At 39.3% G+C, this 23,295-nt stretch overlaps 1 protein-coding gene across 1 annotated transcript in view; it reads left to right on the top strand.

Moving 5' to 3' along the window:
- Window positions 1–2,579: 2,579 nt before the first annotated feature.
- The window catches only part of SAMTOR (S-adenosylmethionine sensor upstream of mTORC1), a 190,930-nt gene continuing 170,214 nt past the window's right edge, over window positions 2,580–23,295 (top strand). Inside the window, 5 exon segments of the mRNA XM_037037863.1 lie at window positions 2,580–2,814; window positions 2,817–3,212; window positions 5,746–5,777; window positions 19,263–19,295; window positions 20,687–20,808. Of these exon segments, the coding sequence (XP_036893758.1) occupies window positions 2,580–2,814; window positions 2,817–3,212; window positions 5,746–5,777; window positions 19,263–19,295; window positions 20,687–20,808 (818 nt within the window).

Below are 23,295 nucleotides of genomic sequence, written 5' to 3' on the forward strand. Positions count from 1 at the left end.
TTGTGGCACCTACAAAAAGCAACTAATCTTTCTCTCTCTCGCTTCCTCTCTCTTAAAAATCAATAAAAACATATGCTTGGGTGAGAATTTAAAGAAATTGTAATTTCTTTAAAATTACAATTTAGTGCAAATGAAATTAATGCTCTCTTTACTATGATTTAACTTCTACATATTTGTATCACTTTTTGTCTCCCATACACACTGAAATATGAAAAGAACCTAAAGAGGTTTGTCTTTTCAAACTCCCTTTTTCCCCCAAATGAAATCTCCTCAAATAAGACCATAATATTCTAAATTTAATAGGCACACTTGTGTAATTTATCTTCATAATTATAATTAGTTATTTTTAAGTTTATCTCTGTTTGACCTGCTTCTTCATTGTGATACATCTTCCAACTTTTAACTTCTTGTCTGGAGTTGGTGTACAGTGCTTTTTTCTTCAGTGTCTTTATTAATCAGAAGGTGGCATATGAAAGTTATATAATGCAAGGTTTATTTATATTCATAAAGTTATTGATTCAAAAGTTATTGTAAAAATTTCCAGACAGTGTCATGTGTCAACCAATGGTCATTCAATTCAATGCCAACAGGAATCCCCAATTTGGGGTACAGTAAAGAAAGAAACTTTATTTGATGCAAACAGCTCAACTGTGATATAGTAGGCTATGAGAACAGCACAGCTGTTGAACAGCTCGATCATGTTCCAGATGAATTATGAAGCAGTATGGAACCATGTTGCTGTGAGGCAGCCCTTGGGCAAGGTGGGCCCGGGTGAGATGGCCCTGATTGGAGGTGGTTCTGGGGTGAGACCCATCTTCATCTAGGCATCTCCGCCCTGCTGTGGTCCGTTCCACCTGGGCCAGGAGTCTATCTCTGGAGGGCAGGAAGGAGTAAACTCTGGAGATACTCCAGGGCTAAGACAAATATCCTGTTCTAAGACTGGTGGTTCCTGCTTTCTGGAAAAGTGCTGACTCGTGGTGAATCATGAATGCACCTGCACAGAAGATGCTACGTGACCACTGCCTCATTATAATAGCATTATAATAGATTAACATTGTGGGCCCCCCTTCCCTGGTGGCCAATCAAGGAAAATCATGGGAGACCACATGCACAGTAGCTTTAAAGTAATATAACTACTCATACATGCTAACTAAATCCCCACCAAAAATAGCCAGGAAATATCTACCCTATAAGAATAGAATCCCCCCAGCCTTTGAGGCCAGTTCCTGCTCAGAGTTGGCTTCCTCCCACGTTCCGTGGAGTGTACTATTGTAGAGCAACAAATCTGGTCTCTTTCTGCTATAAACTCTCTCTGTGTTTGGTTCAATTCTTTGTCCCTAATCACCAAGAACCTGGTTACCTGTGCCCATCTGTGGCACACCTGTTCTGGTCTGTTCTGCTCTACACCAACATGCTCATATCTCTGTCAGTGTGTTCTGCTCTGCTCCACTCTGGTGAGATGTCTCCAGTGTTTCCTCTCCAGCTGGGGAAATGCAACCTTCAGTCTTGCTTGTAAAAGAAAGTGCCCTCCCTGAACCAGAGGGAAGCTGACATATACATAGATATACTCATCCCTGGTCCCTGATTGGTCCATCCTCATGCAAACGAGGACTCCAAATCCTCCCACTTTGGTCCAAAAGGCACTACCTTGATTGGTCGGAATGGAACTGCTCTGATTGGCCAGTGAAGATGCTGCTGGATATATAGTTGCACAGGTCCAATTGGGTAGGGAACATCTCAGTCCCTTAGGTTGAAATAGGATTCCAGAAACTCCTGTATTAGGGCTGGCTTGGAGGACAGAAACGCAATGCAGGAAAGTAGTTCAGTGTAGGCTTCTCCTAAAGTGAGTTTTCCATGCCCTGCATAGAAATGTTTGCAGGACTGTTTTTGTTTTGCTCTTAAATTTGAGCCCAATAAGCTACCAGACAGCCTTCTTAGTTGGTATTACCTTTTTCAGTGCCCACATGCATAACAAACAACTGTAGTACAGGAATACACTGCAACCTACCACAATTCATTAAGGGCTTTTAGCCGTTGAATCTCTGACATTGCAGCAGCCTCAGTACCACTTCAGGAACTAATGCTGAGTCTCACACTTCTCTTTGGAAAGCTGTGTTACACCTTTCTGGTATAGAAGTCAGCAACCACATTCCCCATGAACATCCCAAGAGAAGAGAAAGTAGGAGTGGGGGAGAAACAGGTTGTCTAATCCACTTAGGCACACTTCACATAGATCAAGCCACCAAAATGAAGGGCAGTGGAGGTCACCCATGCCAACATTAACAGTACTCAAGAGTTCGAATGCCTATTAAAGGAGGTCAGGATTCCTGTGATACCCGTCTCCACAAAAGTTCTTGACAGAACCTGTTGTTGGTTCTCCAGCTTTCCTTCCCTTGCTCCCCTCATCCTTTATTGCTTTTCTTGGCTCTTTCCTGTACCCATTTCTGTCTTTCACACAGCATTGGCACTAGAGACATTAGCTGTTGTCAGCCGTTTATTAAATCAGTGCTTAGAAGCCAGATAGCCTCGTCACACCAGAATAGAACTGACAGGAGGTGGGTTGGCTGGAAGAAAATTGTATGTCAGAACTCTACCCAAACCAATCAAACTCAGACAAAAATAAATGCGCAAGCGCGTCGGCACAGCCCCTCTCTCTGGACTTATCACAACGCCTGCGCACAAAATCCGGAAAGTGGTTGGCAGAAGAGAGGAGCGGAGCTTTGGGGTTCACTACTCCCACCTCCTAAACTGCTCTCAGCTTGCCAGCCCCGCCTCCTCCAGCTGCTCCCCTGCGCAGAGAACTGAGTACGCCACCGTATTGGCCTTTGGTCTTTTCCGTTTCCGCCCAGCCTTCGTTAGTTCACCAATCAGTTTGTACGTTTGGGTAAGCCTTCCCCACGCTCCCCTACCCTTGACGTCTCGGAGCCTGGGCTCGGCGGTAGTTTGGCCTCTCTCTGATCCTACCTCCGCTGCTGCCTCCTTGCCTCACCTCCTTCATCTGGAGAGCTTCTGCGAGGGCTGGAGGCGTGGCGGCGGCAGCAGCGGCGGCGAAATGGAGTTCGGGGCCAGCGGCCGAAACTGTGTTCACGGACACGGGGCAGAATCCCCGAGCAGTCCATCGCCCCGGGATCAGGAACGGAAGCTGGAGCAGGAGAAGCTGTCCGGGGTGGTAAAGAGCGTCCACCGGCGGCTCCGCAAGAAGTACCGGGAAGGTAAACAGTGAACTGAGCTGGGGGGCAGGAGGGGTAGAAGAGGGAAGGCGTCGTCGCTACCATCCAGGTATCACTTCTACCTTCCCGCCGAAGGGCCACCATTGCAACCTGAAGGAGCTGCACGCCAGTACGGGCCAGTTCTGCTCTCCCAGTCCCGGTCTCCCTTCCAGGAGAATTACAGGCTTGTGAAATAACTGAGTACCCACCCCCTCCAATCCCCAGCCCCCCCGCCGGAGTGCTGAGATTATTGTCACCACACAAAAACACGTACACCCTCATAGAGGAAGTGGAGGTTTCGCGTTGGGAGAGACTTGAAGGTAAAAAGACGACGTCAGGTAAAATATATTTAAGAAAGAAGCCCTGAAAGGAGCCCTAGCCGCCTCTCGCTCGTGCTTGACCAGCCTATTTGATTTGCTGCCGGGTCACACCACATTCCTAGCACTTCATTCCTACAGATTTAGCCAGACCCTGCTTGGTCGACAGGCTTTTTAGCTGACTGTTAAAACGGGGAGGGGCTCCACTAATGCCTCATTCAGATGTATGATCTTAGTGTTTATTTAGGCGGAGGAGGAAGAGATCTGGGGCAGGTTCTTAAAATACACTTTAGCTTTTGAATAAACATTCCGAGGACACATTCTTTGGAGAAGCCAGCGGTCGCCAGGAACCCTCTTATGGAGGATCATAAGCAAAGGATGAAGTAGTTTAGTAGCTTTTGCTTGTGCATGAAGAGTATTTATAGTCGGAGTCCACAGGTATTGTTTGCATTTTTAAATAGAGGCTTTTTTTTTGCAGCGCTATCTTATAGTAATACACTGAAAATTCCCAGTTTTTAAAAAATGCTTGTGAGACATTTTAAAGATCAAAATGAAGGATAGCTCTACTTGCTCTGGATTTAGCTTAATTGCAGGCTGGAAAATCAGCAGTCTTCTAGTGTTAGTCTTAATTTAGGATTAGAAGCAAAATTATGATAGTTGATGAAACAGACATGTAAAATCATGTTGCTTTTTATTATAAACACTCTACAAGATTAATACTGTCTTTGTTCCTTTGAATATCATTGATGTGTTTTATTTTGCAAACTTTAAATTAAATTTTTTCTTTCCTTGGCAACTCAAGCCTAGCTTTTACTTTTTAAAGGATTTTATTTATTTACTTATAGAGGGAGGAGAACGGAAGGAGAAAGAGGGAGAGAAACATCAGTGAGAGATAAATCCATCAGTTGCCTCCTACAAGCCCCACTGACTGGGGACCTGGCTGGCAATCCAGACATTTACCCTGCCCAGGAATCTATAACCGGTGACCTTTTGATTTGCAGGCTAGTACTCAGTCCACTGAGCCACACCATCCACCCAGGGTATCAAGCTTTTTAAATAGCTGTGTAAATAGTATTCTCAAAGATGGCCTACAGTTATTGTTTAGTAAGTAGCAATAGAAAGACATTTATCAGGTACAGCTAAAATGTTGAAATTTGTTTTGTAAAGAATGTTTTCCACTCCAACCCACAATGTATTCAATATAATGAGTAGTTACCTTAGCAACCATTGCATCACTCTTGGTATCCAGAGAATGCTTACATAATGGCATTCACTACAGATTTTTATGTTTGGAGAAATGAGGAAATAAATGGGCACACTTTCCTTTTATTATACTATTTTGTACAAATTTAAGAAAGTACATCTTTTAAAGAAAAAATGGTTGGAACTGGAGAGCATTATGCTAAGTGAAATAAGTCAGGCGGTGAAGGACAAATACCATATGATCTTACCTTTAACTGGAACCTAATCAACAAAACAAACAAGCAAGCAAAATGTAACCAAAGACACTGAAATTGAGAACAGGCTGACAGTACCCAGAGGGGAGAAGGGAGGGGATAATGAGGGAAAAGGGTGACGGGTTTACAGGACACATAGACAATATAAAGGACACATAGACAATAACAAAGTGGGGTGGAAACAGGGAAGGAGGTGGGAAGGGGTGGGGGAAAAGGCAGAAAACTGTACTTGAACAACAATTAAAAAGATGACTAACATATAATTCAGTTTTCATTTTTGCCTTTTTAATAATAATTCATTATTGATAAATGAATAAGTTCTACTTAATACACTACTAATGTGTTATGTTTTCAAGTGCTGTTTATTTATTTTTAAAATTTTTTAAAGAATTTCTTTTTTATTCCATTCATTTACTGATGGGCACCTAGGTTGCTTCCAACTCTTGGCTATTGTAAATTGTGCTGCTATGAACATTGGGGTGCATATGTTCTTTGGGATTGGTGTTTTAGGGTTCTTAGGATACAATCTTAGCAGTGGAATTGCTGGGTCAAAAGGCATGTCCAATTTTAATTTTCTGAGAAAATTCCATACTGTTTTCTATAATGGTTGTACCAGTCTGCAATCCCACCTACAGTGGACCAGAGTCCCCTTTTCCCCACACCCTCTCCAACATTTGTTGTTTTTTGCTTTGTTTATGATAGCCATTCTCACCGGTGTAAAGTGGTATCTCATTGTAGTTTTAATTTGCATCTCTCTGATAGCAAGCGATATTGAGCATCTCTTCATGTGTCTCTGGTACATACACACAATGGAATTCTATGCAGGAGAAAGAAAGAAGGAACTCCTACCTTTTGCAACAGCATGGATGGAACTGGAAAGCATCATGCTGAATGAAATAAGCCAGGTGTTGAAGGACAAATACCATATGATCTCACCTTTAACAGGAAGCTAAACAACAAAACAAACAAGCAAGCAAAATATAACCAAAGACACTGAAATAGAGAACAGGCTGACAGTGACCAGAGGGGAGAGGGGAGGGGATTTCAGGGGAAATAGGGGAGGGATTTAGAGGAACATATATAAAGGATACATGGACAACAACTGAGAAGGGTGGAAATGGGAGGGAGCGGGGAGCACGGGGGTGGGGGGGGTGGGATGGGATGGGAGTAATAGACAGAAAACTGTACTTGAAAAATAATTAAATAAAATTTGTTTTAAAAAGTTAAAAAAAAGAATTTCTTTTTTTAAAAGGGATGGGAGGGAGATAGAGGGGGAGAGAAGCATCAATGTGTGGTTGCCTCTTGCACACCCCCTGCTGGGGATCTGGCCTGCAGCCCAGGAATGTGCCCTAGACTGGAAATCCAACTGGCGACCGTTTGATTCTCAGAGCCAATGAGCCACACCACCCAGGGCTCAAGTACTGTTTGCACTTGCTTGGTTCCCATATATTGAAACACATCTATGAGCTTCAATATTAACTAAGGGAACACTTTCTTTATGAGAATTGGTAGTTGGAAGTTACCAGAAATAGGATAGGTGTCGTTCATTAGTTAATGATCTGGTGTGCTTTGAGGCAGGTGAAGACATGACGATCCTTAAATTTTTGAATGAGACTATTCTTCAGATACCTTAATGCCCAGAATTTCATCAATGATTTAGACTTCTCTAGGCTTTATTCCAGTGGTATATAAAGCTCCATCAGTGAACAAGGAAAATAAAAGATCCTGGTGACCATACCCTTTCTACCTTTATTTTTGACATGTGGGTCAAAACTTACTTGTGATTTGACAAAAATCTGTGAAAAAGTCTGATGAGGAACATAATTCCAGATAAGTAATTTTTAGTGTTTTCCTTTGAGGTATTAGTATTAAGCGTTATAATATAACAACAATATAGTGTTGATGGCCTCCCGTCTGCAAACATATTGTATATGTTCATTTGCAAGTCAGCTGTGCTTATAAAATGTAAATTTTGCTTAGTTATAGGTCATGTTACAGAAGGCTAGTTAATTAGTAACATGTATGAACTCTTAATACCAATAACTGGAAACTGTACTCCTTTCGTAGCAATATTCCTATCAGAACATGCAGTGAAAATTCCAGCTTAGAATCTTGGAATGTCCTGGCTGGTATAGCTCAGTGGATTGAGTGCAGGCCTGCGAACCACATGATCTTGGTTCGATTCAGTCAGGGCACATGCCTGGGTTGCAGGCCAGTTCCCAGCAGGGCACTCATGAGAGGCAACCATGCATTGATATTTCTCTCCTTCTCTCCTTCCCTTCCCCTCTAAGGATAAATAAATAAAATCTTAAAAAAAAAAAAAGAATCTTGGAATGTTAGACTAAGAAGGAGCCTTAAGCACTTATCAGTGATTCTTAAGCATCAATAGACTCACCTGGGTGCCTTTTAGAAAATTGCCGTGTACCACTTCAGATGTATATTTTCATAATCCCTATTATTGGGGTCTAGAAATCTGTCAGCCAGATTTTTGGAGTGGTGACCTAAACTAATCCCTTGCTTTTACATATGAGTGAACTGAATCTCAAATTTACATAAACTGTGGATAGTACATTATTAAGTACTGTGTATGTTTTATGGGAATAATAGTCTTCTCAATTCCAAGCCTAATTGTGATTCAAAATATTGGTAGAGTGGGAGGAAAATGGGAAGCAGGAAAGTAGCCCTAGAATTTGTGTTAGGTAAAAGGATATAAATTGATGGGAATGGGGCAGTCCATTGGATAGGTATGATTAGCTGAGCTTAGGTTATGTGAGAGATTGCAAGAAAGAAAATAAAGTGGGATAGATTAAAGAATAAAGCAAAACCTTCACTGGATGTGAATAATGAGAGTAGGCTTGAATATATAATTTTCCTTCCCTTATTTCTTTAGTGAAATTGAAAATTAAGTAGGAATAAGAATGAAAATAAGAATTTTCTTCTGTGATGGAAAAACATCTCTCCACCCTTCCCAATCCATGTGTGTAAAGTGTGTGAATGATACTTGTTGATGGTAATGAGCAGTATGGGGTTACAGGATAGTGGTTAGACTAGTGGTAAAGACTAGCGAGTAGGTTTAATGCACTCTTTTTATTTACCTCTTTCCTCCTTTCTACTGCATTTTACTGCCTTTCTTGTGTCACCACTTAGAGATCCTTTGTCAATCTGTGTAAGAGTTAAGTGAGAATTGAAGGTAGGTGTTTCAGACAGTGCTGATATCTGAAGTAGTTGCAAAGAGGAAGTGGTAAGGAAATGTCTAGCAGTAATGATGAGAAGGGGTATTTCTCATGTCAGCCATTTGTAGATAAAGGAGTCTTTTAGATTGAGTTTCTGTCAATGGAAATATGCTTGCAGATACAGGTATTTGCTATCTTTGCTATGTAGAATTTTAAAAATATGACCATGTAAATCAAAATTATTTTATACATAAGAATTGTAGACAGCTTTCTAATAAGAAACAGCTAAAAATTAATCAAAAAAAGAAACAGCTAGTTTTGCTTTTCATATCTAATTGAGAAGTGACATAGAGCTATATATATTTTCAGTTGTCTTTGTATGATTTTTCCCCACAATCCTAGGCACATGATTCTGTTACTAAAACAAATGATATTATGCTTGGCATCTCTTTTCCTAAACTTAAAGTATTCACATAAAGATACCAAGGAAATGTAAAGGCTGCAGTTGTTAGGAATAACAGTACAATCTCCATTCCATTTGGTATTTTTTTTACCTATCTTGTGAAGATCTTTACTTCAGCAAATTTCATTATCAATTTATTTAGTCTCTGAATTTACTTATTTTGTATGCCAGACTGATTAAAACCTTCATCACAAACCCATGCAGTTTATAAATTAATCAGAGAGAAATAAAAATATGTAACCTGGTTAACAGTGCTATGCTCAAGATCATGGTATTATGGGTGACCTTTATTATATTTTTCTGTATTAAAAGTTTATGTTTATAGTAATGACAATGTAAAAGTAGTTAAATAAGACAGATTACTGATACTGAAGCAGGAAAGAAAAAACACAGGATTGGTTGATTCTGAAGACTAAATTCAGAAAAGATTGAGTTACAAAGATCAGCAGTTTTGAGCGGTATTTTAAGATTTAGCAACTAAATATCCAAGATTAGATGCTTAATTCTTGTTGATTATTGAAATTGTTCTTCATAGTTTGACATAAAGGGTGAATGGTGGTTTAGGATAAACTGAAAAATACATTTCTGATTTATTATTCTTTAACAAACAACTAAAACAAGAGAATTGTGAGAGGAAGAGAAACACTTTGAATTAGAGATAATTTTAGACTAAAATCAAAAGATCTAAAAATGAAGGAGTGAATGTAGTGTTAGTGTTTTTACTGAAACAAAGTTTTGAAATTATTTTTAAGGTTAGGATGACAGACTATTTGTAATTGAAGTTTCCTTAATTTTTTTTCCTTCTGTGGCCTTCAACTTTAAAATACTGACCAACTCCATGATTACAAGAAACCTTGATCAGGTTTTATTTATTTGTTTAAATATTTTTCAAGTGAGGTTTTAGTCTATTTTCTTTACATACTTTTCCCAGTCATACCCATTCCGATATAGAATCAAGAAGTACCTCTTTTTATGCTGGTATCATTGCTCAATCAGCAAAATAAGTAAGGTGAAAACTGTCCACAGAAAAACTACTTCACTTTTGCCCTATGTGAATTCAAACTGCCATTCTGTCAGGGGGAAAAATGAAGAGTTTAATAATCAATAACAATAAAAGCTAAAGGAAACAGTGACTGATAAACAGTCAGTGAGGGGCACATAGTATTTTAGCCATTTGATTTTGTTACTTTTAGTTATTTTTGTAGTAAGGTTTCTTTTTAGGGGATTTCTTACATTCCAAAACATATAGTAAAAATAAAAAGTATTGGTGAAGATCCTTTGATTATTTTGTGGGAAAAAATGTAACAACAAATGTAGTGGATCTTTGTTTTAGTTCCACATTACTCTCAGGTGTAGAACTTTGTGGAATGTGTGGACTGCATCTCCATTCACCGTTAACAGGAATCTTAAACAACAAAACAAACAAGCAAGCAAAATACGACCAAAGACACCGAAATACAGAACAGGCTGACAGGGACCTGAGGGGAGAGGGGAGAGAATCACATGAACAAGTATAAAGGACACATGGACAATAACTAAGGTGGGGGGCAGAAATGGGAGGGAGGGAGGGAGCACTGGGGGAGGGGCAGGGCTGTGAATATAAGACAGAAAACTGTACTTGAACAAGAATTAAATTTAAAAAAAATTTAAAAAATTATATGTAATAAAGTTTATAGTACAATATTAAAAAAAAGAATCAGCAAGCTTCCAGATGTCAAAGCATCAAAGTACAGAGAATAAAAGACATGATTAATATAAAAAAATAAAATAAAAGCTTTAAAAGCTTTGTCCAAATTGTACAGTGGACAAAGGGGTTGAGGAATACTGAAGTAAATTACTGGGTTGGTCAAAAAGTTCATTTGTTTTTTTCTCTAAGGTGGCTGTAGTAGCGCTTAGTTGTCTTTAACTTTATCTGAAACAGTTTTGTTAGATTGTATTGTGACAGCTATCATATCAATGTGAATTTAAAAAAAACAAATTGGTGAATTTTTATGCAGCCAATTTAATATTGAAAATGGGAGAAAATTTATTTTCCTCTGCCAATCCCCCCTCACCTTTCCTCTGGCTATCACCACAGTTGTCTATGTCCTGTGTCTTCTCTGATAGCTGTCAGTCTGTTCCATGTATCCATGCCTCTGTTCCTATTTTGTTTGTCAGTTTACTTTGTTCCTTAAATTACAAATATAAGGGAGATCTTGTGGTATTTGCCTTTCTCTGACTGGCTCATTTCTCTTAGCATAACACTCACAAGGTCCATCCATGCTGTTGCAAGAGATGTAAGATTTTTTTCTTTTATAGCCAAGTAGCATTACATTGTGTAAATGTACCACATCTTTTTTATTTGCTCATCTACTGATGGGCACTTAGGCTCTTTCCAGATCTTGACTATTGTAAATAACACTTCAGTGAACACAGAGGTACATAGATTCTTTTGAATTAGTGTTTCAGGTTTCTTTGGATAAATTCCCAGAAGTGGAATCACTGGGTAATAAGGTAGTTCCATTTTTAATTCTTTGAGGAAACACTATACTTTTTTCTGCAGTGATTGTACCAGTCTGCATTCCCTATGATGTATTCACAGGAGAATAAATACATCAGTCGACCGTGTACAAGGCTTTCCTTTTCTCCACATTCTTGTCAACACTTATTTGGTGACTTATTAATGATAGCCATTCTGGTAGGTGTGAGGTGATACCTCATTGTGGTTTTGATTTGCATCTCTCTGATAGTTAGTGACACTGAGTTTTTATATGTCTGTTGGCCATCTTTACGTCCTCTTTGAAGAAATGTCTCTTCAGGTGCTTTGCCCATATTTTTAAATCCTCGCCTGAGGATATTTCTTTTTCATTGCTTTCAGAGAGAAAGGGAGGGATGGAGAGAGCAAGAGCAAGAAAGAGAGAGAGACGTGTGAGAGGAGAGAAACACTGATTGGTTGCCTCCTGTATGCATCCACATCCCTAACCAGGGGTTTTGAACCTACAACCTAGGTATGTGCTCTGACTGGGGATCCATCGCCAACTTTCGCTCCAGTCAACTGAGCCACATTGGCCAGGGCTGCATGCCCCCCACCCCTTTTTTAAAAAAAGATTTTGTTGCCCTGACTGGTATAGCTCAGTGGATTGAACACGGGCCTGCGAACCACACAATCGCGGTTCGATTCCCAGTCAGGGCACATGCCTGGGTTGCGGGCCAGTTCCTAGCAGGGGACTCACGAGAGGCAACCATACATAGATATTTCTCTCCTTCTCTCCTTCCCTTCCTCTCTAAAGATAAATAAATAAAATCTTTAAAAAAACACACACACAAACAAAAAGATTTTGTTTATTTATCTTTAGAGGGGAAGGGAAGGACAGAGAATGAGAGAAGTATCAATTTATGGTTGCCTCTCATGAGTCCCCTGCTGGGAACTGGCCCGCAACCCAGGCATGTGCCGTGACTGGGAATCGAACCGAGATTGTGTGGTTCGCAGGCCCGTGCTCAATCCACTGAGCTACACCAGCCAGGGCAGCCCATTTTTATTTGAGTTGTTGGTCCTCTTGGTATTGAGTTGTATAAGTTCTTTGTATATTTTGGAAATTAAGCTCTATTCAGATGTTTCATTGGAAAATATGTTCTCCCATTTAGTGGTTTCTCTTTTTATTTTGTTGATGGTTCCTTTTTCTGTGTAAAAGCTTTTTTGTTTGGATTAATCCCATTTGTTTATTTTATCCTTTGATTCCCTTGTCCAAAGAGATATACTGGCAAAAATATTGCTATGATAAATTATTTTTTAAAGTATATTTTGTTGATTATGCTATTACAGTTGTCCCATATTTTTCTCTTCCTTTATCCCCCTACACTCCATGCTACTCTCCCTCCAGCATTCTCCCCTCCCTTATTCATGTCTATGGGTCATACATATAAGTTCTTTGGCTTCTCCATTTCCTATACTGTTCTTAACTTCCTCCTGTCTATTTTGTGCCTACCAATTTTGCTTACTATTCCCTGTACTTTTTCCTGCATTGTCCCCCTCCCTACTGATAACCCTCCTCACGTGATCTCCATTTCTGTGATTCTGTTCCTGTTCTAGTTATATGCTTAGTTTATGTTTTTGTTTTTTAGGTTTAGTTGTTGATAATCCTGACTTTGTTGTCATTTTAGTGTTAATAGTTTTGATCATCTTCTTTTTCTTAGATAAATCCCTTTAACATTTCATTAGGGCTTGGTGATGATGAACTTCTTTAACTTGAACTTCTTTATCTGGGAAGCACTTTATCTGCCCTTCCATTCTCAGTGATAGCTTTACTGGATAGAATAATCTTGGATGTAGGTCCTTACTTTTCATGACTTTGAATATTTCTCTCCAGCCCCTTCTTGCCTGTAAGGTTTCTTTTGAGGAATTAGGTGATAGTCTTATGGTATCTTTTGGTAGGTAATTCCTTTTCTCTTGCTGCTTTAATATTCTCTATCTTTAACCTTTGACACATTTTAATTATGATGTATCTTGGTGTGGCCCTGTTTGGGTCCATCTTGTTTGGGACTCTGAGCTTCTTAGACTTGCATGTCTATTTTCTTTGCCAGGTTGGGGAAGTTTGCTTTCATTAATTGGTCAAATAAGTTTTCAGTTTCTTGCTCTTCTTCTTCTCCTTCCTCTTCACTCCTATGATTTGGATGTTGGGATGTTTAAAGTTGTCCTGGAGGTTCCTAATCCTCTCCTCATTTTTTGAATTCTTGTTTCTTCCTTCTATCTGATTAAATGTTTATTTCTTTCTTTTGTTCCAAATCATTGATTTCAGTCCCGGTTTCCCTCCCTTCACTGTTGGTTCCTTGTGTATTTTCCTTCATTTCAGTTTGTATAGCCTTCATTTCTTTCTTTTGTGAGCATACTCAATCATTTCTGTGAGCATCCTGATTAGCAGTGTTTTGCACTTTGCATCTGATAGCTTGGTTATCTCCTCGTTACTTAGTTATTTTTCTGGAGTTTTAATCTGTTCTTTCTTTTGGGCCATATTTCTTTTTGTCTTCGCACACCTGTTACATTGTGAGGGGCAGAGCCTGAGGTATTTGCCAGGGCAGAGTAATGTTCTTTGCTGCCCTCTGGTGCTGTATGTGGGGGAGGGGTCAGAGAGGGAACAATGTCACTTGCTAGTTTGCTCTGCTCTTGCCCCACTTTACATCAATTTCCTGCCTTCCCACAAGCAGATTGTGCCCTTTCAGGTGCTGATTCTTGGGTGGGTGGGCTTGTGTGCATTCTAGGATCCTGTGTACCTCTCTAACGGACTCTCCAGTGAGACTGGGAGTTTCTCCTGCTGGTGCAACCCCCACAGATATTTACAGCCACAGGTTTTGATGCTTTAGTTACCCACATTGGAACCCTGCATTGCGCAGTTTATCTCGCTCCCCAGTTGTTTGTCCCAGCTTATCCACACGTGAATATGGCACCCTCCAGTCCATCAGCTACTGCCTCACCCACCCTGGTCTGCCTGCTGCCTCCTTGTCATACATCCTCTCCACCCCAGCTTTACATCTCTGCCACTTCTACCTGTCTGGATGCATGTTTCTTCTTTTAACACCTTAGTTGTTGGACTTCCACAGAGTTTGATTTTCTGGCAGTTCTGGCAGTTTTTTGTTTTTAAATTAGTTGTCATCCTTCTTCCAGTTGTGCAAGAAAGTGAAGCTTGTTTACCTGTGCCTCTATCTTGGCCAGAACTTGCTATGAGAAATTTTTGAAATTTTACTGCCTATGTATTCTTAGGGTTTTTAGGGTTTTGTGATTTACATTTATGTCTTGTATTCATTTTTAGTGTGTTGTTGCATATGTTGTGAGGTGGTGGTCTATTATTCATTGTTTTGCCTCTATCAGATTTTCCCATCACCATTTATTGAAGAGACTGTCTTTATGCCATTGTATGTTCTTGCCTCCTTGGTCAAATATTAATTGACTATAAAGGTGTGGGTTTAATTTACACAATGGAATTCTATACTGCAGAAAGGAAGAAGGAGCTCCTACACTTTGCAACATCATGGGTGGAAGTGGAAAGCATTATGCTGATTGAAATAAGCCAGGCAGTGAAAGACAAATACCATATGATATCACTGTTAACAGGAATCTAAACAACAAAACAAACAAGCAAGCAAAATATGACCAAAGACACTGAAATACAGAACAGGCTCACAAGGACCAGAGGGGAGAGGGGAGAGAATCACAGGGGAAAAGGGGAAGGATTCACATGAACAAGTATAAAGGACACATGGACAATAACTAATGTGGGGGGGGGGAATCGGAGGGAGGTGGTGAGCACTGGGGGGGGTGGGAAGAGCTGGGAATATAAAACACAAAACTGTACTTGAACAAGAATTAAATTAAAAAATAGAAAAAAAAGGTGTGGGTTTATTTCTGGACTCTCTATTCTGTTCTGTTGATCCCTGTGTCTGATCTTGTGCTAATACCATGCTGTTTGGATTATTATGGCCTTGCAGTATAGTTTGATAATCAGGTAATATAATCTCTCCAACTTTGTTGTTTCTCAGGATTGCTGAGGCTTTTGGCATCTTTTATGGTTCCATATAAATTTTGGGATATTTGTTCTAAATCTGTGAGATATACCACTGGCATTTTTAAAAATTTTTATTTATTTATTTTTCGAGAGAGGAAAAGGGAGGGAGAGAAACATCAATATGTGGTTGCCTCTTGTGTGCCCCCTATTGGGGACCTGACCCACAACCCAGGTATGTGCCCTGAGTAGGAATTTAACTGGTTACCCTTTGATTCCCTGGCCAGTGCTCAATCCACTAAGCCACACCAGCCAGGGTGCCACTGGTATTTTAATAATAATTACATTGAATCTGTAAATTCTGTTGAATAGTGTGGACATTTTAATGTTTATTCTTCCTAACCATGAACATGATTTATACTTCCACTTATTTGTATCTTCTTCAGTCTTCTTCTTAAGTATGTTACAATATTCCAAGTACAGGTCTTTTACCTCATTGGTTAAATTTATTCCTAGATATGTTATTATTTTTGTTGTAAAAGTAAATAGGATTGTTTTCTTAATTTTGTTTTTTGATAGTTCATTATTGGTATATGAAAATGCCAAGGACTTCTGAGTATTAATTTTGGATCCTGTTACTTTTCCATAATCACTTATAGATCTAGTAGGTTTTTGGTGGGGTGTTTAGGACTTATATATACAATGTCATGTCATCTATGAATAATGACAGTTTTACTTCCTCCTTTCCAATTTTGGTGCTTTTTATTTCTTCTTATATTCTGATTAATGTGGCTAGGGCTTCCAGTACTATATTAAATAAGTGTGGTGGAAGTGAGTATCTCAGTCTTGCTTCTGACCTTATGGGAAACACTTAAATTTTGCCCATTGAATATGATGTTGGCTGTAGGATTTTCTCATAATGGCCTTTATTATGTTGAGGTATGATCCCTCATTTCCCACATTGCTGTGAGTTTTTATCATAAATGGGGTCTGGATTTTATCAAAAGTTTTTCCTGCATCTATTGATATGATCATGTTATTTTTTAAAGAGTTTATTCATTTATTTTTAGAGAGAGGGGAAGGGAAGGAGAAAGGGAGAGAAACATCAGTGTGTGGTTTTCTCTCATGCATCCCTTACTGAGGACCTGGCCTGCAACCCAGGCATGTACCTTGACCAGAAATTGAACCAGTGATCCTTTGGTTTGCAGGCCTGTGCTCAATCCACTGAGCTACACCAGCTGGTGCTGATTATGGTCCTGTTAGTTTTATCCTTCATTTTGGTTTATGTAATATGTCATGTTATTGATTTGCAAATATAGTACCAAACTAGGAGCCTGGAATAAATCCCACTGGATTATGGTATATGATGTTTTTAATGTAATGCTGGATTTGGTATGCTAATGTTTTATTGAAGATTTCAACATGTATGCTCACTAGGAAAATTGACCTATAATTTTCTTTTCTTTGTTTTGTCTTTATCTGGTTTTGGAATTAGGAAAATGCTGGCTTTGTAAAATTAGCTTGGAATCTTTCCTTTTCTTGAATATTTGGAATGGTTTAAGAAGGATAAGTGTTACTGTTTGAATGGTATGTAAAATTTCCTGTGAAGCCATCTAGTCCAGGACTTTTGTTGCTGGGAATTTTCTACTGATTCTATTATATTAGTGTAATTGGTCTATTCATGGTTTATGATTCTTCCTGATTCAGTTTTGGAAGATTATATGCCTAGGAGATTATCTGTTTTGCCCACATTGTCCAATTTGTTGGCATGTAGTTCTTCATCATGTTTCCTTATTCTTCTTTGGAATTCTGTGGTATCAATTGTTCCTTCTCCCCTTTTATTTCTGATTTTATTTATTTGGGTCCTCTCTTTTTATTGATTAGTTTGCTGTTAAAGATTTGACAAATGTGTTTGTCATTTCAAACAACTAGCTTCTGGTTTCATTGATCTTTTGTACTGTTTTTTAAATTTTCTGTATCAGTCATTTCTTCTGCATCTTTGTTAAGCCCTTCCTTCTAGTTACTCTGGATTGGTTTATTGTTCTATTTTATGCGTAGGGTTGAGTTATTATTTTCCCTCTCATTACTGCCTTTGCTATGTTCCATAGATTTTTGGTGGTTTTGTGTTAATTTTCTTTTTTTAAAGATTTTATTTATTTATCTTTAGAGGGGAAGGGAAGAAGAGAGGGAGAGAAATATCAATGTATGGTTGTCTCTTGTCTGTCCCATGCTGGGAACTGGCCTGCAACCCAGTCATGTGCCCTGACTGGGAATCGAACCACAATCCTTTGGTTTGCAGGCCCATGCTCAATCCATTGAGCTACGCCAGCCAGGGCTGTTTTGTGTTAATTTTTATTTATTTCCAATTGACTTTTGATTTCTTCTTTTATCTCATTAACCCTTTCATTGCTTAATAACATCCTAGTTAGTTTCCATGTGTATGAATGTTGCTCATTTTTAAAATTATACTTGATTTCTAGTTTTGTACCACTGTGGTGAGAGAAGATGCTGATAAGATTTCAATCTTCTTGAATTTATTAAGACTTACTATGCTTCCTAACATGTACTCTACTTTCCAGAATGGTCCCTGTGCACTTGAGAAGAATGTATAGTCTTATGCTTTGGGAAAAATGTTCTGTATATATCAGTTGAATCCATACCATCATGTGAGTCCTGTAATGTCACTATTGCCTTGTTTATTTTTTGTCTGGAAGATCCATCCATTGATGTCAGTGCCATGTTAAAATCTCCTACTATGAGTGTATCTCTGTGGATGTCTCTCTTAATGTCTACCAAGATTTCATTATATGTTACATTACTCTTTTGGATCAGTCTCTTTAGTAATACTATGTAGTGACCTTCATTGCTTTTTATTAAGGCTTTGTTCTGAAGTCTATTTTGTTCAATATAAGTATTGTTATCCCAGCTTTTTTTTTGGGGGGGGTGCATTTGCATGGTGTATACTTTTTCTACTTCTTCACATTTCAGTCTGTGCATGTCTTTTCTTCTAAACTGGGTCTCCTTTTGTTCTGAAATGGATAAAACATGACCCATATACATCATGTTTATGGGTCATGTTACCCATTCAGCTACCACATGTCTTTTGATTGGAGCAAAAAATCATTTACATTTAAGGTTATATTATTGTAAGGTTACTATCTAAGGTTACATGTAAGGTTATTATTTATTGCCATTTTATTTTTTATGGCTGTCTTTCCTTCTCTCTTTTTTTTCTTAAAGCAGGTTCTTTAACATTTCTTTTTATTCTACTTTGGTTGTAATGAATTCTCTTATCTTGTTTTCATCTGGGAAAGTCTTTATTTCTCTTTTGATTTTAAGTAGCAGCCTTGCTGGTTAAAGTAGCCTTGGTTATATGTTCTTGCTTTTCATCACTTTGAATATTTCATGCCAGTTCCTTCTGGCCTAAGGTCTCTCTGTTGAGAAATTAGCGGACAGCCTTATTTATGGAAGCTCCTTTGTAGGTAACTGTCTCTCTCTTGCTGCTTTTAAGACTCTCTTTTTGTGTTTAACCTTTGCCATTTTAATGGTGTATCTTTGCATGGGCCTCTTTGGGTTTATCTCAATTGGACCTCTCTGTGCTTCCTGACTTGTGTGACTTTTTTATCAGGTTAGGGAGTTTTTCAGCCATTATTTCTTCAAACAGGTTCTCTATCCCTTGCTCACTCTCTTCTCCTTCTGATACCTCTATTATGTGAATGTTATACTTGATATTGTCTACAGGTCCCATAGATTTTATTCATTTATTTAAAAATTGTCTTGACCTGGCTGGTGTAGCTCAGTGGATTGAACGTGAGCTGCGGATCAAAGGGTCGCCAGTTCAATTCCCAGTCAGGGCACATGCCTGGGTTGCAGGCCTGGTCCTCAGTGAGGGCCATGTGAGAGGCAACCACACATTGAGGTTTCTGTCCTTCTCTCCCCCTTCCCCTCTCTCTAAAACTAAATAAATAAAATAAAAAATTGTCTTTCTTTTTGATGTTCTGTTTGGGTGCTTACTGTTATCTTGTCTTCTAACTCACTGATTTAGTCATCTGCTTCATTTACACTGCTCTTGAGTCTTCCTAGAATATTCTTCATTGCTGGTATTGTATTCTTTATTCCTCACTGGTTCTTTTTTCCCCTATTTCCTTCTAATGGTTACTATCTTTTTAGGTTCTCACTGAAATCATCCATTCTTCTTCTAAGGTACGTGAACATCTTTCTAACCATTGTTTTAAACCCTGTATCTGGTATCTTGGACTCTTCCATGTCGTTTAATTCTTTTTCTTTAGATTTGCTATTATTTTATTTGAAGAATATTTCTTTGTCCATTTTTTCTATGTGTATTATACAAATCTGCTATGAGTTACAAACTTTCTAAGGCAGCTTTATGATATAGGTGTCTTTTGGGGTTCAGTGGTACAATCTTTTAGACGACCTCAGCTTGGTGCTCCAGGAATATTTCTTATGGGTTACGTGCAATCTCCTGTTTTAGTTGAATCTTGAAAGCTGTTTCCTGTCTGGTGGGTGGAGTTAATGCTTCAGGCTGGCTGATTATAAGGGTAAACCTTCATCACTATGTATGAATTTTTGCTATGTGGGGGCTGCCCCCAGAGGTGGAGTTGTTCTCAACAGGGTCTAGTGCCTGGCAGAATTCCAGTTTTGGTGTGCTGCTATTGTGGCTAGTTGGGTCAAGCTCTGGTGTAGTCTGAAGCACACCACTGGTCGTGTTGCTTCTCAGTGCAGTTGGGTAGGGTTCAGGTACAGGTCAATGGCAGATATTGTGTGTAACTGTTCTTGGGCTCCCTGTCTGGAACTACTGTTCTATTTACTGCATGTGTTTGCATCTACTGGGCCTGGGTGAACCTGGGAGAGGCCAGTCTCTGTACAGTGGTCAGCTTCCTCCATCTTAGAGTTGAGGGGAGATATAGGAAAGTTTCAAGGCTCTCTGAGGTCTGCTTCCACCTACCAGCTACTCAATCTTTCTGATGGGGGTAGTGCCAGCTGAGTCCACAGGAGTGTGGCAAGCACTTTTGCCTGTTTCCAGACAGAAATCTCCCAGAGGTACACTCCAAATGTCTCCCCTTCGAGTAGCACTCCCTCTACCCTGTGGAGCTGAGCTCAGCAGAACAGGGTCTCCAGGACTTGGGCAGGCAGATCCCATGAGTCTCCTGTTGTGGTTGGTGCCAGCAAGCCTGTAGCAGGGCAACAGACAATTCTTCCTTTTCCTGATGGAGTGCAACCCCCAGATCCTCCCTCTGTACTGAGCTCAACAGAGTGGTATAGGGGGGCTCAGCTGTAGGAAAATAAGGTCGTAACGATTTTTCCATTGGAGGAATAGTGTGGGCTGAGTTTGGAGGGTAGATACGAGTGCCCCCTCCCACCTGCAATGTAGCCACACAACCTAGCACATGTCCCTCTCATTCGCTCACAAAAGCTTCCCTGGGAGAGATGCACTCTGATTAATTACCCTGTGGGACTGAACTCAGTAGGGTGGGTTCACAGGGAGTGGAAGGGTAGGCCAAATGAATCCACATGTATGAGGGGGAGGGAGCCAGCAATTCTCTTCACTTTGGGAAGAATGATCCTCTTTCCAGAGCTACACAGTTCTCAATCTCTTTCACGAGTTCCTCAAGGAAAAGAGCTCCCTGAAAGTCCCTACTGTGTGCATCCAGCAGATGCCTCTGCAAGACCCAAGCACAACAGAGTACTGTCGCCAGTAATTGGGGGAGAGGGCACTGTACTCCCTAGGCTGGTGCTATAAAAATAGGAGTGCTTGACCCTGGGAAGGTTGCTTCTGGCCCTCTAACCAAATGTATTCTCTCCTTGGTAGACTGAATCACCACTGATTTTTACCACCAGATGCTATTCAGGCTCCTCTTCTTGTCTCTGTTGCTCTGGATTGGGGAATCCCTGCATGGGTCTCATAACCCAAGCTCCTGGAGCAGAGATTTTTGCTGTGAAATATCACTCCTGCTTCTCAGTCATTGCTTGTGGGTGGGGTGGGGTGGGGTCATCCCTTTCCACTCTCTGCCCTTCTTACTTGTCTCTATGTGGCTTTTTCTGTAAATCCTTTGTTATAATATTTCAATTCAGCTAGACTTCAATTGCTGTTCAGGTTGATTAATCTATAATTTAGTTGTAAGTCTGTTTGGGCACTGGGAGCAGGTGACTATAGCTTTGTCCTACTCTTCAGCCATCTTGAATTCTCTCAGTTATGTTTTGAAGGAAAGAAATTTGCTGTACCATATGTCAAAAGAGAGGTTAATTTATAAATAAAAACATGCTTTCAACTCTAAAGAATTTAGGGATTCTATTGATTCTCTTGAGTTTGGACTTGTAAATACCTCTTTCTTTGAATTTATGAAGAGCAAAAATGAATAATTTCTTACCTATTTCATTGTAATTGGTACTTAACAAAGACAGTAGTAGTCAAAGTATATCTTCAGTTGTTCACACAATTATGAAAAATGGAATTCTGCCTTTTGAATTCCTATTAATTTATTCCTAGTTATAGCTCCCTTTCCATAGGAAGTATCTCATATTTATTCTTTAGTTTGACATATGTTTGTGAAGGTTAATTTAGAAACAGTTATGTGATTGTCTTGATATTGGGACCATGCTTTTAATAATTTGGTTCATTGATTTCCATATTGAACTGGATTTGCCAACTTTAGATTACTATCATTTGTATTTAAAATTATTAATTAGTTTTTGAAATTAATGTTTGAACAAATTAAATATACAGAGAAAAATAAATAGAAGTCATGTTAAAGGGACTTTGTTTTAGAATTTTATAAGACAATAAGATGACTTTATTTTTTAGACTAGGCAGAGCTTTGAGCTGATCTTAAAATTATGTATTGAAGCAAATGATTATTGATTACCTATTAATTTAAAGTTAGCCTGCAGGACACATAGTTTTTTATTTTTTATTTTTTTAATAATTTTTTAATTTAATTCTTGTTCAAGTAGAGCTTTCTGTCTTATATTCCCAACCCTGCCCGCCCCCTGCCCCGTGCTCCCCACCTCCCTCCCATTTCCACCCCCCACCCTTAGTTATTGTCCATGTGTCCTTTGTACTTGTTCATGTGAGTCCATCCCCTTTTCCCCTATGATTCTCTCCCCTCTCCCCTCTGGACCCTGTTAGCCTGTTCTGTAATTGAGTGTCATTGGTCATATTTTGCTTGCTTGTTTGTTTTGTTTAGATCCCTGTTAACGGTGATATCATATGGCATTTGTCTTTCACCGCCTGGCTTATTTCACTCATCATAATGCTTTCCAGTTCCATCCATGATGTTGCAAAGGGTAGTAGTTCCTTCTTCCTTTCTGCAGCATAGAATTCCATTGTGTAAATGTACCATACTTTTTTGATCCAGTCATTGACCGATGGGCATCTAGGTTGCTTCCAACTATTGGCTATCGTGCATTGTGCTGCTATGAACGTTGGGGTGCATAGGTTCTTTTGGATTGGTGTTTCAGGATTCTTAGGATATACTCCTAAGAGTGGAATTGCGGGGTCAAAAGGCACATTCATTTTTAGTTTTCTTAGAAGATGCCATACTGTTTTCCATAGTGATTGTACCAGTCTGCAATCCCACCAAGAGTGAACTAGGGTCCCCTTTTCCCCACAACCTCTCCAGCACTTGTAGTTTGTTTCTTTGTTTATGATAGCCATTCTGACTGGTATTACGTGGTAACTCATTGTGGTTTTAATTTGCATCTCTCTGATAGCTAGTGATATCAAGCATCGTTTCATGTGTCTCTGGATCCTCTGTATGTCCTCCTTGGAGAAATGTCTGTTCAAGTCCTCTGCCCATTTTTTAATCCGGTTGCTTGTCTTCTTTGAGTGGAGTCGAGTGAGTTCTTTGTATATTTCGGAGATTAAACCTTTGTCTGAGGTATCATTGGCAAATATGTTTTCCCAAACAGTTGCTTCTCTTTCTATCTTGATACTATTTTCCTTAGCCATGCAGAAGCTTTTAATTTTGATGAGACCCCATTTGTTTATTCTTTCCTTTATATCCCTTGCTCTAGGGGACGTGTCAGTAAAAATATTGCTGCGTGGAATATCTGAGATTTTCCTGCCAATGCTCTCCTCTAGGGCTTTAATGGTTTCATGGCTGATATTTAAGTCTTTTATCCACCTTCAATTTATTTTGGTGTATGGTGTAAGTTGGTGCTCGAGTTTCTTTTTTTTTTTTTT

This window comes from Sturnira hondurensis, unplaced genomic scaffold (assembly GCF_014824575.4).
Source record: "Sturnira hondurensis isolate 20B ecotype Veracruz unplaced genomic scaffold, ASM1482457v3 Scaffold0023759, whole genome shotgun sequence".
Taxonomy (NCBI): Eukaryota; Metazoa; Chordata; class Mammalia; order Chiroptera; family Phyllostomidae; genus Sturnira; species Sturnira hondurensis.